The sequence below is a fragment of the Camelina sativa genome, chromosome 10 (genome assembly GCF_030686135.1).
Source record: "Camelina sativa cultivar CO46 ecotype springtype chromosome 10, ASM3068613v1".
Classification (NCBI taxonomy): Eukaryota; Viridiplantae; Streptophyta; class Magnoliopsida; order Brassicales; family Brassicaceae; genus Camelina; species Camelina sativa.
In genome coordinates, this window is record NC_141889.1 from 11,728,070 (window position 1) to 11,748,846 (window position 20,777).

Below are 20,777 nucleotides of genomic sequence, written 5' to 3' on the forward strand. Positions count from 1 at the left end.
TAATTTCATTTAAAAGGGCTTGTTATATCATCATCATTCTTCTACTTCAGAATCTTGCTTGATCTTTATTCTTTTTGTTTTTTTTTTTGTTTTTTGAAAAAACAAAAACCAATGATATGTAATTAAATAGTTTTTCTTTATGTGTAGATTATTGAAAAGGTGTGTTTTTTTTTTTCCTGGTAAAGGGCCTTCTTGAAAAGGTGTGTTCTGCGAAAATAACTTCGTATTTACCACACACATAAATACATTAGACTTTCTGGTGGGGTAAGAATCAAATCGATTTATAATAATTTCTGAAAAAACAAAATTTATTTTGTTAGGCTACGTATATTTCATGGATCTCGTCGCAACTCGCAAGACCTTTTAATATCATTTAATTGGTAGTTATGGCACAAGTAAAAGAAAGGACGAAATTTATTACACTTTTGGAACTTTCTGGAATGGCTAATAAGAGACTCTCAAGCTTTTCTTTATAAAGCCTTTGTATATGTAACCCTAAATTCATATTCTTCCATATGAAGAATTCTCAGCCAAAACCCTAAATTCATCTCCACTCACCATGGCCTCCTCTTCTACCAGACAGTTTTCGAACTCAGTTTATGGTAAGATTTGAGATTCTCAATCTCCTCTTGGAATTTAAATTTCTTGAGCTTCACATTCCACTCCATTTATCTGCTTCTCTTTAGATATGAACTAGGGTTTTTGTTTCCCCCATTCATCACTTGGCTATTGGCGTATCCTGAACAATCTTAGTATAATGTGTAGGCGTTTACTGTTTCTGGGTATTCTCATTTTCCTTTTCTCTTGGTTTGTAGCTTCAGCTCCTTCATCAACTTCACCTGCAAGTTAGTTTCTTCTTAGTTAATATAACTTTTTCTTGTTGCGATTTAACTCTCTTTTTTTTTTTTTTTTTTTTTTGCAGATGATAAAGTGTCTGTATTTTGGGACTTAAACACGTGCCCATTTACGAATATTTCTCAGCTCGAAAATGCAGTAAGATTGATAGAAGCATTGTTAGCAGACGTACATGAGTAAGACTCAGCTTTTCCCAAATATCGTCTTACAGGCACTAAGGTGGCCGTTGGAAATTTATACAAGCTTAGTCGAGTTTATATAATCGCCCTTGAAAAGCAAGGTTTTGAAGTACATCATGCAGTTGAAAGAGGCAATCATTGCTCTAAGCATTATGAAAAGCCCCAAGATCCAGCTCTGGATTTTCTCTTAGAATTGCATCTGATGAAATACACAATCAACAACGGCCACCGACCTCATGCGCGGAATATATTATTCATTACGAGTGATTTTTGATTTGGAGAGACAATGAATAATTTCTTTTTCTATGGAAACCTCTGACTCGTAATGAGATGAGTTTCCTAAGTGTGGGAAAGACTCTACTCTACAAGGAAGGTCTTCGGTTTGAGAAGTGTGTCACGAGGCACGTGCATCTCATGTGAGAGTGATGGAGCTGGTTTGTTAGCTCGCATACTTAGTCTCTTCTACTTCTTTGTTAGATCTTATTCGATTCAGTTGTAACAGAAGATAGAAAGAGATTGAGAGATCTTGTAGAAAGAGAGAGAAACATTGAGTTTAGTGGATTCGGGAGTGATTCCTCCGGTGAGACGTAGGGTTCCGATCTGGGGTTCGAACTCGTAAAAGCCTTGGTATTCTTTCTTTTACGCAAACACACACGAGAGTCGTGAGAGATAAGTGAGCTTGTTCGTGGATCGATTCAGTCTTTGAATCGTACAAAATCATTACATATGTTTAGCTAAACGCCGATATGCGCATACTGATATTGACAAATCTACAAACTTTGGCCGGGATTGGGAATGCATGGAGCTTGGGCTGAAGAATACTATGGTGATTTATAGAGTGTAAAAATAAAATAATAATTAATTTCCTATTTTATGTATTTTCAGATCTTATTTTTCTTGTAATTTTTTTTTCTATGTATTTTCTCTTTAAAAAAAACAAAATAAATGAAAATCTATTTTTATTTAAGAAAAAACCAAATCAATCTGAAATCCAATCAAACCTAAAGAGACTGATTTATACAAATGGTTTTATATGGTTGTAATTTAAATCGGAAATTTTGTAAAACCAAAATGAAGAAAAAAATATTAAAACAAACTGAAAAACCGAACGTTTGTGTTGAAAAATTAACCGAACATACTTGGGAAAAAGAATACCACCTGACCATCACTATTAGGTTTATACTTTTCTGTTTTAAAAAATTGTCGTATATTGTGTACATTATATTGTTGCAAATTGCAAATTACCGCTCATGACCAACCTTTTTGTTTTTTTCGTTTTTTTTTTTTTTTGGCTGTCGTCGTCTTATTAAAGAAACTTTATCTTTCACAGTGTACGGACTATATATGTATTGAAAAATGAAAACGAAACGTTTTAATGATTTTTTTTTTTGTTTGTTTTTTGAATATATTGAAAATTGAAAATTTTGGCAAATATGGCTAAGACACGCGTATAGAAATAGAGTTTGTCGTTTATCACCTGACACCACCACCACCATACTCTTTTTCTCTCTCTCTCTCTCTCTCTCAGCTTCATTTAGCTTCTTCGCCATTCATTAAAACCTTCAAAAACCCTAGAAAGACCAGAGAGAGAGAGAGGGAAGAAAGACAGATCTCAAAAAGCAAGAAAAAACCCTAAAAAGATCTTCAGCCGCCGTAACCATGCCGATCTTGTACATGCTTCCGATCCCTCAATCCCTTCAAAGTATGGATCTTTAAAACATAACAGATTCTCATTTTCTTCCATCGTTTCTTTAATAATACTAAAATCTTTGATCAGTACGTAGACTGATACGTTTCTATTTCTGTATTTGTTGTTTGTGGTGTGTTGTGTAGAAGGGTATTACGCAGCGAACAATCCATACCAAGCGAGCGGACCAAAAGGGTTTATTGAGTTCAAGTACTTGAAAGAGACCCCTGATCTGTACGTGAAGCTTGATTTCCCAGGAGTCAAGGAAGATACTGTCGTCGTCCGTCTCGAACCGTCGGAGAAAACTGTTGTCGTGACCGGAGATGCACCGAAAGAGAGCCCACACGATTCTTCTCACCGCAAGTACGGTACCGCCACGGGACTCATCTGTGACTGCTGCGTTATCAGTAACTTCCAGAGTTTTATCGAAAACGGTGTCGTTAGACTCATCCTCACCAAGAAGAAGACCGATCTTCATGGTTTTTCCTTCTGTACCTGTAAGTGATCTTCATTATTACTCTTTCCAAAATGTGTCTTTTGTTTTTGGTAATAATAATATAATCTGACATTAATTTTTGTTTTGGTATTTGTTAATTTTAATTAGTTAGGGGTGCAAAGATGCCTACTGATATTCATTCCCTTGGTATGTATAACTTTAATCTTTTGATTAATTGTGTTCTAATTTTTCATTATCTCTATCGTTTGTTTATTAATGTGATATGTATGTTTTATCTTTCATATGATGACTTTTGGCAGCTTCCATCACTCGTGACTATAATCCAGAAGGTATAATTTCCTATTATTTTCTGGTTAATAGATCAGAGAAGATGTCTTTATCATTTGAGAGCCTCTTTTAGAAATAAGTCTTTGGTTGTTTTATATAGTAATGTACATATATCTGACATTTTTCATGGGTTTGTCTTGTTGATTCCAATTGTTGCAGACGCAGATGGCCATCCTTCTGGTGGTATGTACACATTATACGTTTGAGTACTACATATATCTTTTTTTTTTTTATCTTTGACTAGTTTTTCTGAAATTTCATCTTTATGTTGTTTGTAATCTTGCAGCTGATCATCGCCGTGGACTTGACCCAGAAGGTATATTTTATTAGATATTATTCTCATCTTGTTATAAATTAGCGGCCTAATTAAAGACAACTTGGTTGGTTATATAAACTAATGAATATCATTGATTGTTTCATTGTATAGGTTCCCGTGGCACTGACCCTCTTGGTACGAACTTATAACTCTCTCCATTGTGACATAATTTCTAAATATATTTGTTTCATTAACTTAAGAGTATGAATCGTATGCCTATCAAATGCATGAACGTAACGTGTGTATTTTCTCGTATATATCACTTACTGACTATATCAATTACTCTATTGCTAAAAACAAAAGACTTAAGAGAGAGGGTTTTTTTATATATATTGATATACTAATGTTTGTGTGTTTACATCAAAATGGACAGATCCGGCGCACGCGGGTTGGACCATACTACCACACCCGTCAGTGTTGGAGGGATCCAAGAGTGCTGTACAGCCAAAGCAGCTCCCGAACGGTGGTCTGTTTATCCGTATCGACATGCCTGGTGTTCCTGACAACAGCGTCGCGGTGGTAATTGACGGGGACAGTGTTGTCACCATCATAGGACGAGCTCCTGCTACCATGCACGACTCATGTGGGCGTAATTACTTAGCCAAAGTCGCCCTTGTCCCTAGAGGCTATGACGGCCGTCGGATCGAGATAAATGCCAAGCTTGGTGTCGTCCGTCTCGTTATCCCTCCCTAGTAATTTAAATATTCATCGCATCTTTCTTTAATAATTAGAAGATCATCCATGCTTTGCTTTTGGAATTGTCTTGTTTGTTTTCTTTTGGATTCCCGAGTATTATTTATATGGACTTTAATTAATTTGTAGACGTAAGACAATTATGATACTTTCAAGTTACAATTTCGCTAATCAGTAATCATGTCCAATGTACACGAGTCTGACGTCGACCGTAGTTAATAAATGCTCTATTACTGCTAATAAAGTAGTACAGTAAAACGTAAGAAAGTTAATTTCATAAAAAGGAGGACAATGCGTGTCTAACTAGTATTGGTTGAAAACCACAAACATGTAAGAGACACGTGTCCCATTAGTGTTTTAGTCGTGTCCTTCACACCAGACTACTACACCGTCTTCTTGTTCCTTCCCTCTCATAAAGATATCCCAAAAACCCAGAGAGAGAGAGATCAGAGAGAAGAAAACCCTAATCTTTAAACTAGCTAAGCTACAAATCTCTCACTCGACGTTGAATCATGGTCGCCCCTGTTGATCCTGTACCTCAATCTCCAGGTAAGATCTTCTAACCAACCCTCAAGATCTCTCACTTACATTTTGCTCTTTTACCCATCAAAAAGTTTCCTCCTTTTTGTTTTTTTTTTTCTGGATAAAGTTCTCATTTTTTGTTTGTTTGTGTGTTTGTTGTTGTTGGGTGTTGACTGGTGGGTGGGTTTTAGATGGGTTTTACGCAATCAACAACCAGTTTCTAGAAAGTGGACCAAAAGGGCAAGTGGAGATTAAGATATTAGAGAACGAAGACACCTTCATCAGGTTTGATCTTCCCGGTGTTCCACCAAACGGTGTGACGGTTTCCATTGACGAGTCCAAAAGAGTTGTAAAGATCTTTGCCTTTGCGCCGAAGGAGAACAAACATGACGCCTCTGACCGAAGCTACGGTTTAACTTTTCAACCGAGACTCAAAATCGGCCGTACGAAGACCCATCTCGAGTGCAAATGCCATGATATCTCCGGCTTCACCTCCCACATGTCCGATGGTGTTCTCAGGCTTGTCCTCAACAAGACCCCCACCACTACACATGTCCCTACCTTCTGTATATTTCTATTAAACTCATATTTTTGGCTCACTGTTTGTTATTCTTTTCGATAATCTGATTGATGAATAATAACTTATTGAGTTTGTTAATTTCTACAGCGCTTATTGGTGGCCGAGCCGGCGATGGTAATCAGTTCGATCTGTTGTTTTCAATAATTTAACTTTCCATAATTTGGTATTTCATAAACAAACTTGTATAGTACCTACACACTGTCTTTAATTTTTTTTTCTGGTCCTATAGTTAGCTGTGACCCGGGTCATCATGGCTTTCTCCCTGGCACGGATCCTGATGGTATTAGTAATTCACATAGTTCCCTGCTTATACTATATCTTGTACTTATAAATATTCAGAATTGGTATTACTATATATAGAGATGTGGATATCCTTGTTGCCTTTAATTCGTATATATAGTGAGTTTGGTTATTCGCTAAAAGGGAATATTAATTTGTTGTTGTGGATATATTTATGTATGTGGAGCAGACCCCAACTTAACTGGTCCGATATTGATGCCATACCGGGGTGTGAACGAAGGATCGAAGATGGCCTATGAGTCGAAGCAGCTCCGAGACGGCCAACTATACTTGCGTGTAGACATGCCCGGGGTTCCAAAAGACAAGTTCACTGTCTCTGTCACGAATGGGAGAGTGAAAGTGAGCGGTGAAGCTCCTGCTCGTGACCATGACTCAGCTGGCCGTTTCTACTCCGGTGACGTGGCTGTGCTATCCTCTCCTGTTGACCTTCCTAGCCGTCGGATCAAAACCATCGCCAAGAACGGTGTGATTCGCCTCTTCATCCCTCCTGTTGATATGATTTCATGATGAGACTTTGTGTTTTTTCTTATATATACTATCTGACGTCTTTCATCTAGAATATAATGGACCCTTTTTTCCCCGGGATTTTGTCGTTGTTTTCTGGTTCATGTCGACTTATGTTTTATGGGTATTTTGGATAATGTCTCCACGACACAACTTATTTTGATAAGACAATTTTTATGTTGTCTAACACGCCTGCCCTTTATTTAATCTCTCTATCAGTTTCCAATATCTCTCTATTGAATTGCCAAGGATTTTTATAGGATTCTTGTCAACATATATTGACTCTCTCTTCTGAGCTAGAAGCCTAGAAACATTAATGGGATTATCAGCTGCCAAAGCAGTTCTCCAACCCAACACCACAAGCAGTCAAACCAAACCGAAAACAAGAACCGATTATCTCTTGGTTCAAATAGTGCTGGTAAAAGAGTTACTAATTGCTTAAGCAACTTGCTATATACTTTCAAGTTATTACAACTTCGGTAATTAGTAATTACTGTATCTGTATGTCCAATAAACACAAATTAGTAATTACTGTATCTGTATGTCCAATATACACAAATCTGACGTCGATTGTAGTTAAGAAATGCTCTATTTCAACTTAAAAGAAAGTTAATTTCAGAGGACAACGCGTGTCTAACTAGTATTGGTTGAAATTCACAAAAATGAACGAGACACGTGTCCCCTAGCTAGTGTTTTTGTCGTGTCCTTCACCAGACTACTCCGTCGTCTTGTTCCTTCTCTCCCATAAAGATATCCCAAAAACCCAGAGAAAGAGAGAGAGAGAGAGAGAGAGAGAAGAAAGCCCTAATCTTTAAACTAGCTAGCAACAAATCTCTCACTCGACGCTGAATCATGGTCGCCCCTGTAAATCATGTACCTCAATCTCCAGGCAAGATCTTCTAACCAAACCTCAAAATCTCACTTACATTTTGCTCTTTTACCAATCAAAGTTTCCTCCTTTTTGTTTTTTTTTTCCGGATAAAGTTATCATTTTTTTGCTTCTTGTTGTTGATTGCAGATGGGTTTTACGCAATCAACAACCAGTTTCTAGCAAGTGGGCCAAAAGGGTTGATGGAGTTTAAGACATTGGAGAACGAAGACACCTTCATCAGGTTTGATCTTCCCGGTGTTCCACAAGATGGTGTGATAGTTTTCATTGACGATTCCAAAAAAGCTGTAACGATCTACGCCTATGCACCGAAGGAGAACACCCACGACGGCTCTCACCGGAGCTACGGTATAACCTTTAAACCGAAACTCAAAGTCGGCCGTACGAAGACCCAACTCGTCTGTAAATGCCATGACATCTCCGGCTTCACTTCCCACATGTCCGATGGTGTTCTCAGGCTTATCCTCGCAAAGACCCACATTGCTACTCAAGGCCCTTGCTTCTGTATATATTTATCAAACCTTTTTTTTTTTTTATACAATCAAATCCCATATATTAAATTTATATATTATTGTTTGATAATCATATATAGTAGTGTTTATGAGTTTGACAATCAAACCCCATCTATTAAAGGTTTGACAATCAAACCCTTTCTTTTTATGTAGTAATGTTTATATATTATTGTATTCCATAAATGAATCTGATGAAAAAATCGATGAATTTTGTTATCTACAGCGCTTCTTGGTGGCTGAGATAGAGAAGGTAATTTTTTTATTCAGTTAGGTCTGTTGTTTTTCAATAACTTTCCATAATTTGGTATATATTTCATACACAAACTTTTAATTTTGAACTATATACTGTATGTGTATAATTTGTTAGTATAGAAGAGACAAGAGACACACAATTTTTAACGAGGTTCAGCAAATATGCTTACGTCCTCAAACTTTGTTGATAATACTTGTTGAGCACAATTACAGTTAGTGCTCAATATTGGACTTACACAAACATGTTTGATCTTTTCTTAGCTTGTTCCCAATCTATTCCCAACCCACTAAGAGATCTCTAAGATCAACAACACTGATCTACACCCAGGACTCTCACTTAGAAACAAAAACCCTCACCCTTTTCCCCCAAAAATGCCAAAAGGCTTTCAAGGTTTTTCCTCTCTTTTTCAAGTTCTAAAAAGATAAGTTTCTAAGTCTTAGACTCTCTATATTTAAGGGATTTCTTGCCTCTCCCAAGACTAACAACTTTCCTAAAATCAAGAGAAAATATTCCATTTAACTTTATTTTTTGTTAAACGAATATTTCTTTTTTCCATTAAATCTTCTAAATATCTTCAAGCTTCCTTTTTCTTCGTGCTTTACCTCCAAGTAATATCCCAAAACATGCCTTAAGTATATCATAAATCTTCAAAACCAAGACATACAAACCCAATCAACAGGCCTTTGATGCTCTTTTATCAGATAGATGCTTGTGCATACATCAGACGTCTATGCCGAGACAGAAGCTTGTGCAGACATATTTTGTACAGCTTCCTGAACTTCTTCAACTTGAGCTTGCCCACATACAATTACATAGTTTACTTCCCTTAAATGTTTACACTCTCTTTTATTTGTGGTATGTATATGTAGGTAGCTATTGCACGGCTCGTCGTCACGGGTTTGTCCCTGGCACGGATCCTAATGGTATTAACTCACATATTCCCTCTTCTGCAAGCTTATATATATGTTGTACTTATAAAAATATAGAATTGTTAGTATAGATCTAGACTAAGATCTTTGGCTTTAGTATAGTGACTAGTCTGGTTGTTCTAAAAGGAAATATTAATTTGTTGGTGTGGATATATATATGTATGTGGAGCAGACCCCAACTTAACTGGTCCGATATTGATGCCACACGCTGGTGTGAACGAAGGATCGCCGATGGCCTATGAGTCGAAGCTGCTCCCAAACGGCAAACTATATGTGCGTGTAGACATGCCTGGCGTTCCAAAAGAGAACTTCAATGTCTCTGTCACGAATGGGAGAGTGAAGGTGACTGGTGAAGCTTCTGCTCGTGGCCACGACTCTGCTGGCCGTTTCTACTCTGGTGACGTGGCTGTGCTCTCCTCTCCTGTTGACCTTCCTAGCCGTCGGGTCAAAACCATCGCCAAGAACGGTGTGCTTCGCCTCCTCATCCCTTCAGTTTGATGACTTCATGATGAGACCTTGTGTTTATTATAGTGCTGTGCCAAGCACTTGATCCTCTTCTTTGATGAAACATTAGTGTCAAGAAGCGTCACGCATTGTTTTGGGTTATTTTGTTTTTTTTTTTGTTCTGCTTTTATTATCTCTCGGTTAATAGACCAGAGATATGTCATATTATTAGTCTTTTGTTTTTATATAGTAATGTATCTATCTGACATATTTCATGGGTTTGTGTTGTTGATTCCAATTGTTGCAGGTCATCCCTCTTGGTATGTATGATTGTATGTAATGTATGTATTCACGTTTGACTATACCTTTCTCCACCATTTGTTTTTTATTTGTTCTTTTTTTCTTTGACTTGTTTTAAAATTAACTTCATTAATTGTTTGATTGTTACTTGTCGCCGTGACACTGACGACCCTCTCTTTGGTATGAATGATGACTATGAAACTTAAAATCTTGCCATTGTGACATAAAATCCAAATATAATAATAATTTCATTATACTATGAATCGTATGCATGAACGTGCTTTTCTAATTAAATTTCTCGTATATGATTTATATATATCAATGACTGAATGACACTTGCTAGCACTAAAAACAAAAGACTTACATTAGAGAGGCTTGTTGATACTGATACAGTGATACACATATGTTTTGTATTAAATTAATGGACATATCCGATTACAGAAAGAAACATGGTATATATAGAGTTACAACTTTCAACTTTCAGATAAATACAAATCTCAGACGAATAAAAAGAATACTTCATTAGATAATTACTTTACCATTCGAATTGCTTTTTGGTAATATAATTTATTTTAAAAAAAAACTTGCTACTTTCAACTTCACTAATTTAGTAAGTATGTCATTAATACACAAAACAAATGCACTATTTCTTCTGCTAAATAAAGCAACGTAATTAAGAAAGCTGTATCACAAAAAGAAAACAACACGCGTCTGATTATTATTGGTGAAAATCGCAAATAGTAAAACAACACGTGTCCCATTTGTGTTTTGTCGTGTCTTTCTTCACTAGACAGACAACACAACACTCCTTCCCTCCTCCTACATAAAAGCTCCCAAAACCCTAAACGCCAGAAGAAGAACTGAAGAACCCACAGAGAGAGAGAGAGAGAGAGAGAGAGAGAGAGATCTCAACCCTTATTAGTCTCACAAACCAAATCTCTGAGAAAAGCTTCACTCAGCCGTTGAATCATGGTCAGCCCTGTCTCTCTCGTTCCTCAATCTCCAGGTCTAACTAAAAAAATCTCATCAGTTTCATAAAGTTATCATTTTTGCTCCTTCCTTTTATTAACCCATATATAAAAATCGTTTCTTTATGATAAAAATCTAATCTTTTTTGTGATTTCCTTTGTTTGTTGGTGTTTGATCGATGATGGGTGCAGATGGGTTCTACGCAATCAACAACCCGTTTCTTGTAAGTGGTCCAAAAGGCTTCATCGAGTTCATGCCGCTGGAGAACGATGACATGTACCTTAGGTTCGACATGCCGGGAGTTCCAAACAACGGCATCGATGTCCTCCTCGACAAGCCGAACAGAGCCATTTGTATCTTGGGGAACGCTCCTAAAGAGCACAAGTACGACGCTACCGTCCGGTGTTACGACGGAACCACTCTTCGTCCCAAGCTTGCTATCCAAGGTATCAACTCCAAAATCGTCTGCAAATGCCATGGCTTCTACTCCGGCTTCACCTCCCAGATGTCCGATGGAGTTCTCCGACTTGTTCTCAAAAGGATCCACCTCCTCCTTGCATCTGTATGTTATTTATCCCCAAAACAAAAACCTTAACTTTATTTTATCATTAATTAGTTACTTTAAAAGATTCATAGGATAAATTATCTGATTAATAGATGGAATTTTGTTTTCTAACAGCGTTTATTGGTGGCCCTGACGGAGAAGGTAACTTTTCTTATTGAAATTTCTAATTTACATCAACACACAAAATATAAGTTTACATAGATTTTAATGTTTGCAGTACTCTGTTTTTCTTTCTTTCTATTCCGGTCATAGATTCCAATGGCTATGCCACGGCTCGTCACGTTATTCCTGCGTCGGATCCTAATGGTATTCACATATCTAATATTCTCTCCTCTGCAAGACTTACACTGTGTATATTATAGGAGAAGAGTGTTTGGTCTGGTCTAATTAGGAATATTTGTTGTTGTTTGTGATGTATATATGTGGAGTAGACCCAAACTGCACTGGTCCGATATTGATGCCACATCCATGTGTGGGTGAAGGATCTCAGATGCCTTACGAGTCTAAGGTGCTCCAAAACGGTGGTCTTTACGTTCGTGTTGACATGCCGGGCGTTCCCAAAGAGAACTTCACCGTCTCAGTCCAGAATGGGAGAGTGAAGGTGACTGGTGAAGCTCCTGCTCGTGGCCACGACACAGGTGGACGTTTCTACTCTGGTGACGTCGCTGTGCTCTCCACTCCTGCAGTCGACATTCCCATCCGTAAGATCAAGACCATTGCCAAGAGTGGTGTGATCCGTTTGATTATTCCTCCTGTTTGATGATGATTTCGTCATGAAGCTTTGTTTTGGGTCTCTGTTAAATCTCGTTTTCTCTTGAGTGGACCCTTTATTTGATCCGGATAGTGTGTCTCGTTGTTTTAAGGATTATGTCAGTTTTATGTTTAAGTACTTTGGATGATATCTCCACGACAAAACATATTTTGGTATGTTTGAAGTTTGAACGCCACAACTTATTTTGCAAAACGCACTGCCCTTGATGAGTCTCTCTAATTAGTTGTTTTATCTGTTTCTAAGGTCACTATCAAATGCAAATGTGTAAAAATCTACCACACTAGAGAAACAACCAAGACAAGACTAGCTCTGTAATCTATTGGGCACTGAAACCTTACAAGCCCTTGTGACAATTAGGACAGAATTCATCAACGTTTAGTCTTATGAAAATGTTCACACTTGCACATGAAACGTGACATACACTTTTTTTTTGTACAAAATGGTGTTTCAACATCTACATCTTATACACAAATAAAAGATCTTATGGTTACTATTACGATTTCACGAGTTAAAAACTTAAAAACACCAACTTGTTTGTGTATGAAGTATACAAAGACGATGATGGTTGTCTCATCTCTCTATCAAATTCCTCATCTACGGAAGTCTTTTTCCCTAGACAATTTTCTCAAAACAGTAATTTACAAATACAGAGTCGACGGCACTTCTATTGAGCGGTGTTGTGTTCTCATCAGCAATGCGTATACATGTAGTCTTCCTATAGCTTCTGGATAAAGGAAAGAACGAGATCTGTATGTACAGAAAAGAGTTGTGTATCCACGAATAGCTGTTCGCATCATAACATATAAGCAATACAGTCAGCAAAGTTCAGTCCTTATGGAAACTATTTTTGAGTATGAAGGCATCTAATGTGAATGCAAACCTTCATGAACGGGCGCTGTCGACTAGGAAAGGAGTCAATGAAACTTTCCTTCAGGAGAAGTGATACCTGAAAGAAAGAAAGGACAACTTTAAGCTTAACATAATCATATACTTGCATGATGTCTAAAGTTGATAAAGAGGATAGGCAAAACATATCTATTCTAAAACTAAGGAATGGGGCATAAGAAAGACGCCTTAGGCTGGAGATCTTTTAGTTGTAGATGAAAAAAAAAACCTTATCGTTGTTGGATTGCATATTTGTTATGGTGTGTGACTGCAGATTAGAGCAAAGGGAATCCAGGTACGACCTTAGGACACCCAGGAAGCCTTTTGCAGCATCCACCTGTGGATAATCAAACACAATTGATGACAAGTGGTTAGAAATAGCACGTGACATGGCTAATCTCTAGAGAACAGAAAGAAAGTAGACACAAGAAAGAGCGTCAGAGACCTGCACATCAGTACATTCATATACTGGTCTTTTCTTTGCTAGATAGCTTTCTCCAGCGAGCTTTGAATGATAAGGACTTAGCGCATTATATAAGTCTCGATACTGAGGCAGCTGAGGCGTACTTGGTGACTTAACCTGAATTGTCATTAGAATATAGACTGTGAACATGTTCAGGTGCTAGTAATTTTCCAAGGAAGATATGTAGCAGTTTCAATAAATCATATGAATAAGGAACTCATGATATACAAAGCTTTGTTATCAGAAATGTGATTGCTAAGAAGGATATTTTGCATTTTCAGAAGAACATAAAAAAAGCCCGTAACATGGTCAATTGGTCATTAACAAAAGATTACGAGGGCAGAGACAGAAACTGACCTGGTTCTTAAGAACTGATGCTGCTAAGATTCCCTGTGTATTTCACATAAAAGACCAAAAAAAACACAAATAAGTTAAGAGGAACATGCAGTATTAAAGATTGAAACAGTTGAATTAGATGATGTCACAGAGTATGTGCTTTACCTAAATTAGAGCAGACAAATACAATCTGTTTCTCAAGTAGTGCTCCTGATAGGATCATCAGATTTTCAGGTAATTCTGTCCAAAATGCAGGAAGTAGCATCAGTAGAAAAAATCAATTGCAGTCACCAAAGAAAGAATGCATTAGCATCATCATAAGAAACAAAGCAACTCGGCGTCTACAGAGTTCCAGCATATAACGCATATGAAAACCATATGAGACCACCGCAAAACAAGAATATCAGATTACTAGGAGATCATTAAATATGATCGTGTTTTTTTTATTTATATATTTTGTACACACAAATCAGTATCACAGAAACCGCAAAGTCAGGAAAACAAAATACGGAAAAGCAAGAAATCACATTGTCAAGCCGCAGTGATCCACATAACGAAGCAACAGCCCATGTTGATAGTGCAGCTGCTTCTTCCTCAGCCATGAGCGCATTGTGTGCCTGAAGACCAAGGAAGATAAGCGTTTCGGGACTGTCATATATATGTTTCAGATATGCAATGCAGCATATTATATGATTGTCAGAGACAATACCTCCGCGAGTTCTAGACTAGTGCAGCATGATCTTAGGTCAATTGCTGATCCAGGAGTATGGAGAGCCACCTCATCAGGTCTATGATATTCAACCGGATGAAGATGCTCCAAAGGATGAAATGTAATAGTTGAACCTCTTGCTGGGCATTTTAATTGGTAATACTCGCATAGTATTTGCAACGACCCATTTTTTTTGGACTGGTAGAGATTTTATTAAGTTAAGAGTGTTAGGAGTATGATGACGGCAGACACAACATAGGAAACTTCCAAGAGAGCAAAGTAGACGAACCTTCCATAGGATATCAAAATTACTGCTTGTGTCATCTTGACCAGAAAAGGATGCTTCATCTGTCTCCGTATTATCTGCACTAGTCCTAGAATGCCTACTCTCACAAGGAGCAGCCTGAAAGCTGAAAAAAGCAAGTTATATGCTTTGCAGCAGTTTGAAACTAAAAGTCGAACCACTAATGCACTGTAATTAAGGTTTCAGCTCAACAAATTCTTTTGATCAACGGGTAATACTTTACAAATATGGTCAACAAGATCATCGTAAAGATATGAGTACTGTTGGGCAATGGAGTTTGATGAAAAACAATCCAAAAATCTTAAATAGATATCTAATCAACAGACAGGTTAAAGGATTGCTTGTTATGCGACCAATAGATGAAGGAAAGGATTTGGTGATGTACCTAGTGCTAGAATCAGAGATCTCATCCTAAACAACTTTCTATGCCTTGCTTAATAGGTGTTAAGGAATCATCAGCTTTGACGACATGGTCGTTAAACTTTGCAAAATCAGATGTCTTCTCAACAACTCTCTTTATTGGATCCACGTTGAGGTCAACTTTCTGATTCGCCTCACCAGTCCCATTATCAGAAATTTCGTCAGCTTTAGTGAGTTCTGAACCTGCTTCAACAGTTTGTTCTTTTGTCTCCCCAATGTCTCTTTGTTGGGATTATGAATCATTTAAGCTATCTTCACTGCTGAAATCTGTCGGAGGTTCTAAAGATGCACAACTGATGCCACTCATCAAATGCTCCAGTCTTTCTTCCAAGAAGATGCTACATCAAAAAGGAGTATCAATGTGAGCACGCCTTCAAAAAGCGAAAACTGCAACAAGGAATTAAAGGATTTCTTGAAATATACAAGTCAAACACATTTGTGGGATGGTAAGATCCGTGCCATGATAGATTCTGTTTATGTCACCCTAGAATAATCTGAACTGCATGAAGGCAAACAAGATCTCAGAAGTTTAATACGCACCTATTTAATACACCAAAATGCAATTCGAAAAACGGCAGTCGGCTAAGGATGCAATAGCATCTGCGAGTTGTCATAACATAGCGACTTAATGATGAGCAAGCAGGTTGTTTGTCCAAAACCGTGGAAAGCAATCTGGACGGCTGGTTCACTATCTCTTCCACTAGTAAGCAACATCCATATAAAGTCGAATTATCAGCAACCTGAAGGGATAATATCGCAGAAATGACTCATCTAAATAGACAAGCTATAATGTAATAAAGGTTTTAAACAAAGAGGGATAGTTCGGCCAAGATGATGCTTACCTGTAACCTATATACAAATGAAAGATCACTTGGTCTAAGATGTTCCAGCAAAGTGAGCATCACCGGTTTTTAAATTAGCTTTGTGAATTGAAGTTGGCACTTGACACAATGGTGAAATCCACAATGTTTTCCCAATATTACTAAATTGAATCCACTACAAAGATCAATATTTACAATTAAACTCCACATCAGGCAAGTACCTGACTGAGAATAATCTCACTCAACTCGCTCATGGAAGGAGGTTCTCTCAACAGCATGGACCTGAAACCAACAGCCACCCGTATGAACTTAAAAGTATAAAGAAGGAATATAAAGTATGTTGTTCTTACATATAATCTAGTAAATCATCAAGGGTAATATGCAACAGAAGCATTTAGTGATCAAGGGAGATTTACTCGAAAAAATTGACTTGCATACTACCACTTTAAAAGAGCTTCAAAAGTGTGTGAATTTAAAAGTATACGTTATGTACTAGCGACGTATCATACATAGAGAACCAACATAAAATTTAAACTATGACCACCATGCGCTATTACTAGACAATGCATTATGAGGAAATTTCAGCTCAGAACTGTGAGACACGTTCTAAAGTGTCTGTGTCAACATATATATTCTAACCAGTTTCGGAGTTAATGGTTTGACCCATAGAGCACCAGAAAATTAGTTACATATTGCAGACTGAGAAGCAAAATAGGTAGGTAAAGATGAAAATGAATAAGCACCTCAGTGCCTCCAGGAAAGCAAAATGAATGAAGATCCTTGTATTTAATTGGAGGCTGCTTATCGGGAGGGTACACAAGTAAGACCTGAATATAAAGTAAATGCTTAGACTGGGCAGCTTGTAGATGAGAAGCAGCTTGAAGATGAGGAAATAATATATAAAAAGAAGATACATCACCTGTGGTTCGAGACTGGGTTCTACACGGGAATGGTTTTGAGATACCAGTGCACTTCGTAATCTTCCAGAAGAGCCTTCAGATTTTCGTGCAATGTACTGCTTCTCAAGTGCTTGAATATCACAATTAGGATGAAGTCCAACCACAACAACGCTTTCAAAAAGCCTTGATGGATCTTTTAGTGGTTTATGATCCTGTTTGAAATAAGTTATTTTTAAAAAAACGTTTACATATCCATCAAAGAGAATACATAAGTTGCTTCTCCATTAAAAGAGAATACATAAGTCGCACCTGAAATTTCGCCCACAGACGCTTCTGGCTGGTCAAAACCTCAGGATTGTAGATAACACTCTTGGTTTTAGGAGTTTCATAAAAGTTTTTAACCGCTTTAGACACCTGCCTTTGTAGCCTCTCCAGAGGGCTATCACTACCTTCATCTTTGGAGGAAAAGACAACAGAAGGCCTTGGAGGGTTAATCGCAGAAGCTGCAGCAGCAAAAGCCATAGCGACATCTTCTGAGGTGGGCATGAAAAACGAAGCACCCCAGCTCGGACTACCACTTCCTTCCTCATTCTTGGCCATCAATCACTTACTTAGACTACAACCATTATCATCAGTAACAACCACAATTGAGTGAGTATACAAACCAAATAAATAGTGATTCAACTTTAAAAATCTTGCCTAAGAAACAAGAGAGACTAAACTTGTAAAGGATCAGGCATTATATGACCAAGGTGGTCCATATTGGGGAGTCAAACAAAAGAGATAACAGAAGAAAACTCAAATTTGGGGAACTCAAAAATGATTATTCCACAGGTATCTAAAGACATAAGTTGTCTTTTACACAGCAATATTAATTAGTTCGAATATTGCCTAATGCTTATGCTATGCCTCTAGCTAGGGACGATGGCGACCTTACCTAATGCTTATGCTATGCCTCTGTACGTAATCACGCCCACTCAGTTGTACATGGTCGGACCTGTGAAGATCTGTCCAATATAAGTATGAACAAAAAACGATAAGCCTATATCTTTTGTTTTAGTAAACTGTGGCACGCAGCAGCTTGATACAAGAAGACTTTTAACATTGGGTCCATATCAAAATGCAAACTGTGTTGAAATCTACCACACTTCCAAGTGCAGGCTTAGACAACAAGTAATACAAGACTAGCTGTGTAACTCATTGGGCACTAAAACCTGATACGTTTTGTATGAGTAAAACCTTAGAACCGAACAAACGACAATGATAGGAAGTACTCTTTGATAAAAGACAACGGTTACAACCAAGAGAAATGTTTGATGGAGTCTCTTCCCTCTCCCTTACAATGTTTCACCCAAAAGATAGATAAAAACAACCTTCACCCACCTACTACATAAGTACTACCCTTGAGCCCCTTGTCCCCACACAAAAGATCCGTTACAGTCTTCTGCAGAAGGATAGTGACTCTTATTCCTTACTTTAGATAACTCTCTCTCCAAGGCCCACTACATCTTCTTGGAGCTACTGGATCCATTGTGATGGAGTACTAGCCACTTGGGCTTTGCTTCTTCTTCCTTCGGTACTGGTAGAGTATGGGAGGATGTGTGGTCTCAAACGTATCATTACCGCCCCCTTTGAAATTCACCTTGTCCTCAAGGTCAAATCCTGGAAACTGTCCTTTCATCGATTTGACCCATTCCCACGAACACTCATAATCTGGTAACCCCCTCCATTTGATCAGAACCTCAGCCTGCCCTGAAACCGGGTTCTTACGCTGATCCAGCACTGCTTCAGGTTCGGCCTCTAGCACCCCATCCTCAGTTAACTGGACTGGCACGGTTGTAGCAACCACCTGATCCCCGATAGCCTTCTTGAGTTGGGAAACATGAAAGGTTGGGTGTATTTTTGCTTCCTCCGGCAGTTTAAGGCGATATGCTACTTTCCCAACTCTTGCCTCCACCCGATAGGGGCCATAAAACCGTGCAGCCAGCTTCTCATTGATCCTTCTAGCCAGTGAACGACGGCGGAACGGACGCATTTTGAGATAGACTTGGTCCCCTACCTCGAAGTCGACCTCTGTGCGATGCTCATCAGCTCTCTTCTTCATGCGTTGTTGAGCTTTATGAAGGTGTTCCTTGATCAGACTCAACACTGCATCACGCTCCAGCAGCTGCGATTCCAGGTCAGCATTGGAGGTGGATCCGTTCTCATATCTGACCAAGGTTGGTGGTGCTCTTCCATACACCGCCTGGAACGGGGTCATCTTAATGGTTGAGTGGTAAGAAGAGTTGTAGTAGAGCTCCGCCCAAGACAGGTATTTCGCCCAGGTCCGAGGTTGTTCTCCTGCAAAACAGCGTAAGTAAGTTTCCAACCCTCTGTTTGTGACCTCAGTTTGCCCATCAGATTGAGGATGATAAGCGGTACTGAAGCACAAGTTAGTTCATGCCAAGCGAAACAATTCCTTCCAGAACTGGCTGGTGAAGACCTTGTCCCGATCCGACACAATGGACTTAGGAAACCCATGTAACCGCAGGACCTCTTGGATGAACAAGTTAGCCACGTCTGTCGCGGTGAATGGATGCTTAATCAACAGGAAATGAGCATATTTAGATAACCGATCCACCACCACCAGTATGGCGTTGCTGCCCCTTGACTTAGGTAACCCCTCTATAAAGTCCATGGAGATGTCTTCCCATACCTTCTCTGGGATTGGTAGAGGCTGAAGAAGCCCATTCGGAGCCAAGGTAGAGTACTTGTAGCGCTGACACACCTGACAAGCCGCTACATGTTTCCTTATGTCAGTCATCATACCCTCCCAGAAAAACAACTCTCCAATCCGCTTTTGTGTTTTCAACACTCCCCCATGTCCGCCAAGCTTCCCGTCGTGAAATTCTCTCATGATCAGTCCAGTAAGAGCCGACGACTTAGATATCACCAGCTTCCCTTGTCGTAACAGTCTCCCCTGAACCAGAGAGTAATCAGGGTAGGATTCCCCACCTGCTCGAAGGTCACTGATAATGTTCTGGAGCTCAGGATCCTTATCGACCTCCGCACAGATTTCTTCTAGTTGTATGGCTGTGGGAACTGAGAGAGCAAACAGCTCCGGCAAGACCTCTTTCCGTGATAAGGCATCAACGGCTTTGTTTTCCAACCCCGGTTTGTAATGAATGTCAAAGTCGAACCCCAGAAGCTTTGTCAACCACCGCTGGTACTCCAAAATGATCTCTCGCTGCTCCAACAGAAATTTGAGACTTTTTTGATCTGTCCTAACCAGAAACTTCCTCCCTAACAAGTAATGTCACCATTTCTGAATGGCAAATACAATGGCCATGAGCTCCCTTTCATAGATGGACTTCAGTTTCTGTCTATCGGTCAGGGTTTGACTGTAGTAAGCAATGGGTTTGCCCTTCTGCATCAACACTGCTCCCAACCCTGTTCCTGAGGCATCAGACTCCACCACAAATACTTCCCTGAAATCAGGCAAGGCCAACACCGGTACTGTGGACATAGCAGTTTTGAGCTTGTTGAAGGCGTCCTCCCTCTGCTCATTCCACTCAAACTGGTCCTTTTTAAGTAACTCCGTAAGTGGTCTAGCAATGTCTCCATACCCCTTAACAAACTTTCTGTAATAGCCGGTAAGCCCTAGAAAACCTCTCAGCGCCTTCACATTCGATGGTGCTTCCCATTCCACCATGGCACTAATCTTGCTAGGATCCGCTGCAACTCCCTCCGATGAGATCACATGACCCAGGTAAGCAATTTGCTCACTCCCGAACTGACACTTCTTCTGATTTGCGTAAAGCTTGTGATGTTGAAGGAGGTTAAGGACTTCCCTGAGGTGAACCTGGTGCTCTTTTCTTGAACGACTGTACACCAGTATATCATCGAAG

The 20,777-nt window shown here is 38.9% G+C and overlaps 4 protein-coding genes and 1 pseudogene across 5 annotated transcripts; 4 read left to right on the plus strand and 1 right to left on the minus strand.

The window, feature by feature from the left end:
• The first annotated feature begins 2,570 nt into the window (after positions 1-2,570).
• Positions 2,571-4,709, plus strand: LOC104731951 (putative 57 kDa heat shock protein). The gene is made up of 8 exons (XM_087470353.1): positions 2,571-2,736; positions 2,868-3,218; positions 3,326-3,364; positions 3,478-3,507; positions 3,665-3,688; positions 3,792-3,821; positions 3,933-3,956; positions 4,195-4,709. The coding sequence occupies exons 1-8, from the start codon at positions 2,694-2,696 to the stop codon at positions 4,512-4,514; spliced, it is 861 nt and encodes a 286-aa protein (XP_087326479.1). The 5' UTR covers positions 2,571-2,693; the 3' UTR covers positions 4,515-4,709.
• A 317-nt stretch (positions 4,710-5,026) lies between these two features.
• LOC147936014 (putative 57 kDa heat shock protein) lies at positions 5,027-6,646 on the plus strand. Its single transcript, XM_087470354.1, has 4 exons — positions 5,027-5,063; positions 5,228-5,641; positions 5,846-5,896; positions 6,086-6,646. The coding sequence occupies exons 1-4, from the start codon at positions 5,027-5,029 to the stop codon at positions 6,421-6,423; spliced, it is 840 nt and encodes a 279-aa protein (XP_087326480.1). The 3' UTR covers positions 6,424-6,646.
• A 626-nt stretch (positions 6,647-7,272) lies between these two features.
• On the plus strand, positions 7,273-9,501 carry LOC104733580 (putative 57 kDa heat shock protein). Its single transcript, XM_087468556.1, has 3 exons — positions 7,273-7,309; positions 7,439-7,882; positions 9,176-9,501. Exons 1-3 carry the CDS (start codon positions 7,273-7,275, stop codon positions 9,499-9,501), a joined length of 807 nt encoding a protein of 268 aa, XP_087324682.1.
• Positions 9,502-10,609: 1,108 nt separating this feature from the next.
• On the plus strand, positions 10,610-12,231 carry LOC147936015 (putative 57 kDa heat shock protein). Its single transcript, XM_087469391.1, has 5 exons — positions 10,610-10,753; positions 10,908-11,278; positions 11,396-11,422; positions 11,534-11,587; positions 11,713-12,231. Exons 2-5 carry the CDS (start codon positions 11,188-11,190, stop codon positions 12,039-12,041), a joined length of 501 nt encoding a protein of 166 aa, XP_087325517.1. The 5' UTR covers positions 10,610-10,753; positions 10,908-11,187; the 3' UTR covers positions 12,042-12,231.
• A 411-nt stretch (positions 12,232-12,642) lies between these two features.
• On the minus strand, positions 12,643-17,494 carry LOC147936016 (uncharacterized; annotated as a pseudogene). The gene is made up of 15 exons (XR_015568237.1): positions 17,200-17,494; positions 16,911-17,102; positions 16,735-16,818; positions 16,214-16,273; positions 16,013-16,058; positions 15,711-15,910; positions 15,136-15,508; positions 14,736-14,856; positions 14,447-14,644; positions 14,265-14,354; positions 13,759-13,791; positions 13,384-13,518; positions 13,168-13,275; positions 12,934-12,999; positions 12,643-12,837 (listed from the first exon to the last, which is right to left on the minus strand). The product of XR_015568237.1 is annotated as an uncharacterized LOC147936016 (transcript).
• Between the last annotated feature and the right edge of the window lie 3,283 nt (positions 17,495-20,777).